General features: G+C 34.8%; 1 protein-coding gene across 1 annotated transcript; it reads left to right on the forward strand.

The window, feature by feature from the left end:
- The first annotated feature begins 912 nt into the window (after nt 1-912).
- Nucleotides 913-2,133, forward strand: HTR1F (5-hydroxytryptamine receptor 1F). The gene has a single exon (XM_043892994.1). It carries the CDS (start codon nt 947-949, stop codon nt 2,045-2,047), a length of 1,101 nt encoding a protein of 366 aa, XP_043748929.1. The 5' UTR covers nt 913-946; the 3' UTR covers nt 2,048-2,133.
- The last annotated feature ends 5,064 nt before the right edge of the window (nt 2,134-7,197 follow it).

The following is a 7,197-nucleotide window of genomic DNA, read 5'->3' on the forward strand; positions in this document are numbered from 1 at the left end:
CCTAATTTCATAAAATGATCATGGAATGCCAGAAATACACTAAAAATATTTTATTCTTGCTTATTTTACTTTTTTATAACCTTTATATCCTGACATAAAATACACTGAAACATCCTTTAGTCTCCACAAGCCCAATGGTAATGTTCTCAACATAACTTTGAGCTAAGTACAAAATTGTTTATGATTTTCAATACTGCTTTTAAAATGCTATTTTCTTATATTACATTATATAGTACACAAATATATACTAATGAAATGTGCTTTCAAAGTTTTTCTGTAGACAAAGAGAAAAACATAGCTAAGATTAATAAAGATTTTTTAATTTTTTTTATTGAAGGATAATTGCTTTACAAAATTTTGTTGTTTTCTGTCAAACCTCAACGTGAATCAGCCATAAGTATACACATATCCCCTCTCTTTTGAACCTACCTCCCATCTCCCTCCCCATCCCACCCCCTCTAGGTTGACACTGAACCCCTGCTTGAGTTTCTTGAGCCATATAACAAATTCTCATTGGCTATCTATTTTACATATAGAATGTAAGTTTCCATGTTACTCTTTCCACACATCTCACCCTCTCCTCCCCTAAGATTAATAAAGATTTTAAACACAATTTTATAATAGAGATTTTACTGATAGGTTAATTGACTCATAAAAATTGTTTTATTTGAGCCCTATTTTAAGAAACGTTTTTAAAGTTATTGTTTGTTACTGTTGGCTTTGGATTTCCTAAATTAAATGAAAAGAAAAAGAAAATTGCAACCTCAACTCCATTTTTTAAATCCATCGAGTATTCTGGGAAAGTGTACATGTATACTTAAAAACAAACAAACAAACAGTGTTCAGCAAGGAAGAGAAAAATCTTAGAAACCGTCTCTGAACTGTTTTCCCCCTCTTCTGTTACAGGTATCAACAGCTCTATTAATCTTCTAAAACAACAAAAAAAATGGATTTCTTGAATTCATCTGATCAAAACTTGACCTCAGGAGAACTGTTAAACAGAATGCCATCCAAAATTCTGGTGTCCTTCATTCTCTGCGGGCTGGCACTGATGACAACCACCATTAACTCACTTGTGATTGCTGCAATTATTGTTACCCGAAAGCTGCACCACCCAGCCAACTACTTAATTTGCTCCCTGGCGGTCACAGATTTCCTTGTAGCTGTCCTGGTGATGCCTTTCAGCATTGTGTATATTGTGAGAGAGAGCTGGATTATGGGACAAGTGGTCTGTGACATCTGGCTGAGCGTTGACATTACGTGCTGTACGTGTTCCATCTTGCATCTCTCTGCCATAGCTTTGGATCGGTACCGGGCAATCACTGATGCTGTTGAGTATGCCAGGAAAAGGACTCCCAGGCATGCTGGCATTATGATTACCATAGTTTGGATTATATCTATTTTTATCTCTATGCCTCCTCTATTCTGGAGGCACCAAGGAACTAGTCAAGAGGATGAGTGCATCATCAAACACGACCACATCGTTTCCACTATTTACTCAACATTTGGAGCTTTCTACATCCCATTAACATTGATTTTGATCCTCTATTACAAAATATATAAGGCAGCAAAGACGTTATACCACAAGAGACAAGCAAGCAGGATTGCCAAGGAGGAAATGAATGGCCAAGTCCTTTTGGAGAGTGGTGAGAAAAGCACGAGACTGGTCTCCACACCGTACATGCTAGAAAAGTCTTTATCGGATCCATCAATGGACTTTGATAAAATTCATAGCACAGTGAAAAGTCCCAGGTCTGAATTCAAGCATGAGAGATCTTGGAGAAGGCAGAAGATCTCAGGCACAAGAGAACGCAAAGCAGCCACTACCCTGGGGTTAATCTTGGGTGCCTTTGTAATATGTTGGCTTCCTTTCTTTGTAAAAGAATTGGTTGTTAATGTCTGTGAAAAGTGTAAGATTTCTGAAGAAATGTCAAATTTTTTGACATGGCTTGGATATCTCAATTCCCTTATAAACCCACTGATTTATACAATCTTTAATGAAGACTTCAAGAAAGCATTCCAAAAACTTGTGCGATGTCGATGTTAGTTCAAAGAAGCTTATTATGAAAAGGCTGGGATTCTATCGAGGTGAAGTAACTAAATGAATGTTAAATAAAACATTTACATTTTTAGAAGGAATTAAAGCTGCTAAGATGATATTAATACATATTTTAATGGCAACATGCATATAAAATGTACTGATTTAAAGACATTTTTGACCATCATTCCAGAGTATGTGAAATTAGAAAATAATTTATTGTTTGTAAACAATATTTTGCCTATGCAAAGTCCCTAACAAACTAACTGGAAACATATATATTATTAGTAACTGATTTTTCAGGTTTATGTCTTATAACAATTATAGAAGAATTTTCTTTTAACAATATACCTCCATCCATAATTTCTATATAATCCTATTGCTTTATTATATGATCCTATTATTTTATAGAAAAGATTAAATTCACCACAAAGCACACATTTCTCCTACCTAACCCTTGTCCCCTCTCCATCTTACCCTAGGCAAAAGAGGTGGGGAGAGCTTAAAAAGACTTAGTGTGACAGGAGGAGATATGAAAGTCATAGGTTGATACTGTCTTTGTATTTAGATAGTAAAGAGTAATCATAAAATGAGTTAGGTACTGCAGAATAATTCTGGATATTGAACTCTGAATATTTAACTTTTTTTTTTGTTTAATATGAACTCCTAGAAGATTATTTTCTTAATCATACATTATCAACATTTGAAATCAAAGCCTTACCTTTAGTAGAAATAACTCAGGGAGGGTCAAGGGGGAGATGTTCTAAGTTTGTCATGTTTAGGAATTAAATTGAAGGCATTTAGTACCCTACGTTACTTGCCATAGATATTATATGCCTGTATTTTTAAAAATATGACATATTTCATTTCTGTCAGTGTTAATAAGCTCAGCTGCCAACTAAAATGTCTATGGTACTTTGCACTTTAGCAGATATTTCCTTTTTGTTAGAGAGAATGTGATAGAAATTCTTAGAACTTTCCACTGACTTCAAAAAAATCTCTATAGTTTTCCAGTTGATAGAAATGAACAAGCAAAGATTCACATTATAATAATTATATATTAAATGTACACATCTAATTAGTCCACTTCACAAGTTCAGTGAGCCAGAGAAATTTTTCATAAGTGTATCTACCGTATTTATATAGGGATTTGAAAACAAAAGAACCATGCTTCTGAGAAGATTTCATTTCATTTGAACCAACAAGGTTATATGCTACCTTTTAATCTACCATCAAGCAAAATAATTTGAAAACAATAATGCATTACCTTTTGTTCTAAGGTGTGCCTTTATGTATATTGTAAATATTCTTTCCCAGTCATGTGATTCAGAGTACATAATTTTTTTATGTATCAATGACACATTCCTCTCAATCTAATAAGTATTTACAGAATTTTATTTTTGTATAAGGCACTGAGATGGACTATATAGAAGATACAGGAAATAATACACTATTTCTTGCTTTAAAATGTTTACAATCTAAAAAGTGAAACAAAAAAAAAATGACACTATAATGGAAAAGAAAAAAATGAAGATTGGCATGGAAGTTGTTTATATTTTTATGATAATTCAAAGGAAAAGCCACATCTGGTTGAGAAATACCAGGAAAGATTTATCAAGAATTTATCCAAAATGAATATCAAAGAAACAACATTTCAGCACGAGATATGGAAGAGCATACTTCAAGTGGTGGCAACATAAAGATTTCAGACTGCATCCTGGAAGTATTTGGTGGGACATGATCATAAAACAACAATGAGTTTGGCAGCTACTTAGAATGCAGAAGAAGAGATTAAAAGAGAAATTGGTCATTACTGTGACTGCTTTTGAATGTTAGAAAAAGAAGTCTACAGTCAGTTTGTTTGCTGTCAATGAGTGGTCACTGATGCTTTTTAGCAGATATATTACAAGTTTAGGGCAATTCTAAAAAAAAAAAATCTGAATGATTTAAGCAGAGAGCGTACATAATAACTTTTTGTTAGAAAGCAGTCGTTAATGTGGGCAAGAGGTGATAACGTCCTGAACTTGATTCTGGCATTGGGGAACATAAAGGAAGAAACAGAAGAGAGATATCATGGAGGCAGAATCTACAGCAAATATGTTAAGAAGCAGATGGACAGACAGACATGCGTCACTGAGATAACTTGTTCTCAACAGAAATGAGGAACTCACGAGAAGGGCCTATTAGTGCAGTGAAAAGTGCAGTGACGACTTCTCTTTGGGGTACAACACGCACACCAAGACACGTGAGAGCTCACAGGTGCCGTCTGAGCAGGCTGGCCCAGGCGCAACTAACAAGCAGATGAGAGTTATCTAAAGCTCTTGTCGCCTCTTTTGTCCTCTTCTCTTTATTTCCCAGGGTCCATGTGTTTTGTTGACAGTCAAAGCCTGCTTGAGACCCTGTCATTCTCTGCTTCTTTCTTTTTCTCCTTCTCACCAAAATTTGATTGTTATTTATTTATCCAAAGACCTTGCTAAAGCTAAAATAATCTGTTAATTTATTTACACCCACCTCAGAAATTTATATATTGATATTAGAGAATTCTAAGAGATAAAACCCAAAGGACGGATTTTCAAGCGGGGTGAGGCTCACCCGTATGCATGTACTACCTTCTCTGAGTTAGACTAAAGCTCAAATCTAGGAAAATAGTATTCTAAGTGACAGGGAGTTAGACGTTTATTTCTTTGTATTTGAAGCATTTTTTTTTTTAATTCCAAGGGGATCATAACACGTTACAGTAATTATCGTTCCATCTATGTGTTTCCCCCACATGAAGATGTAGATCATGCCATTCCTCATAAACTAATATGAGTGATTTTTCTTTAATGTCTTTAAAGGGTAGGTACGTAGGGGCTAATAACCTGTAATTTGCACTTTAAAAAATTGTATGAAGAACAGATTGCATAGAACATAATATGCTTCTCTGAATACCTAGGATTTATTCTCTCAATGAAAATCTTCCAAGGTACTAAAGGCTGATGATTTCTCCTGAAGAAAATTAATTTTCACACCCATAACAAATGTAACGATATAATAATGCATATATCTAACTATAAGGTAGAAGAAAATAAAATCGACCCAGGGATTGAACCCCCATCTCTTCTGTTTCCCGCCTTGGCAGGTGGGTTCTTTACCACTGGTGCACCTGGGAAGCCCAATAAATATCACAGAAAATGGTTAAATATGAGCTAATGAAGGTTAAGTTCCTGCTACAATTTTAAATATATCAGCACCAGAAAAGTAAGTGGAGGATTTGTTTTTGTTCTAATATTTCTAAATATTTAATATTTCCAAATATCTAATATCTTCTAAATATTTGCAAATGAAGGATGTGTAAATGGCAAGGTCAATACACCGAAGAAAGATAGGAAGCCAAGCTACAGAGTACTAAATTCAGCCCAACCATTTGGCATAGCCATGTACAAATCATGTTTGAAAATTCACTTCTGTTTATGAAATATGGTCTGTTTCAGAGGGTTGGTATGAGAATATGTGTCCCTCCTCCTTAACTGTTTTGTTTCGCAATAGATGCCCCACCCCCCACCACCACTCAAGAGTCAAATCCACAGCATAAACAGTTTATCCAGGTGCTGGCAGTTGATCGGTCAGCCCGTATATAGGGTGCATTTCCATTTTGAATCTCTAAAAACAATCTTCCTTTCATTTTCCTGGTGAACTCGATTCACTTCCACTCCTACCTCAAACCCCTCCCTATGCTCTAGGTTATGCTAGTTTCCTGTTTCCAAATGAAGAAAAGCTTCTTTTGGACTCACTTCCAAATTCTTCTAGCCTTTCCAAATTTTAAAGCTCCTTTATAAAGCATAATCCCCATATTCATAGGCTCAATCTTAATCTTAAGAGTTTAACTCTTAAACTCTGTATCAAGAGTTTCATGTCAAAAAGAAATAGAGAAAAACTGGAAACCAGTTACTAGGACATTTGCTCCAGCAAATATCATGAAAGTGGGAGTGGTTATTTGCTTCCTGCTGACATGCTTTCCTCTACCTCACTGCGTGAACAGCTTCTTCATGAATTTACACAAGACCTTTTTTGACTTGTGGTCAGAAAATCAAGTTTACTATATTGCAGTAGAAAGGAAACTTGAAGGACTTTTCCTTAATATATTTTAAAGTCCTTCAGAAATAATCCTGCTCAATTCAAAATGTGTCCACATGAAACTTTTAGAAAATGTGTTTCTAATACCCTTTTAATAACTAAAGTGATTATATTTAGAACTTTATTTTGCCAGAAAGTAGTTTAAAAGGCAAGTTAATATTTCTATCATGAACAAAGTAATGTTTTCTTACAGCACTGTGATAATTTCATGGTACTGTGAATCAATATGCTTTCCCCTATCATTTAAATGAGAAACTTGTTGAGAGAAATATTTTCCAACATCATAATAAATCTGCACAAAACATGATAAGTACTTGAAATCTGCCTGAGAAAGATAAAATTTTTTCAAAGAATTTGTACTCCCTGATTAGTCCAGAAATGATAAATTCTGAGGAAAAAAATGTATCATATTATTTTGATTAAAAATAAATCTTGTCAAACTAGCCTTTGAGTAAAGTTCAAGTTTAGTCATAGTTCCAATTTCTATCATGGAGTGTTTCTAGGTCTGCAAGGACAGTAAAATGATCTCACTGGTTTATGAAGATACAGCAAAACTTGTTATGTCTTTTTTCTCATGCTCTCCAATAAACTTTTCATTATATCATGTTAATAATCCTAAATCATATGTAATTAACATTCATTCCTAAAAATTATAATTACTATATCATTATATTTTATTTCATATGTTGCATCATTAATTGTTATAGAATTATAATTGCATTATATTGCTAGGTCTTGCTGCCTTTGAGTTTTCCCTGTCCCAACTCTTATGAATAAAATGATATTTTACTCATCCACATCCCCCCATACACACACACACATTGACAATTTCTTCTTTGTGTTAGTTGGCCTGGCCAGGATTTGAGTGGATCTGGGACCCTAGTAGTGCGTGTGAGTGATTTTGCAGATGTTAAGAAGGACTGAGGCTTCCCCTGTGGCTCTGTTGGTAAAGAATCCACCCGCAATGCAGGAGACCTGGGTTCGATCCCTGGGTTAGGAAGATCACCTGGAGAAGGGAAAGGCTACCCACTCCAGGATTCTGG

This window comes from Cervus elaphus, chromosome 31 (assembly GCF_910594005.1).
Source record: "Cervus elaphus chromosome 31, mCerEla1.1, whole genome shotgun sequence".
NCBI lineage: Eukaryota > Metazoa > Chordata > Mammalia > Artiodactyla > Cervidae > Cervus > Cervus elaphus.

What these genes read in the sequence shown, in the direction of transcription:
- HTR1F (XM_043892994.1), top strand. Translation starts at nt 947, where the DNA reads ATGGATTTCTTGAATTCATCTGATCAAAACTTGACCTCAGGAGAACTG.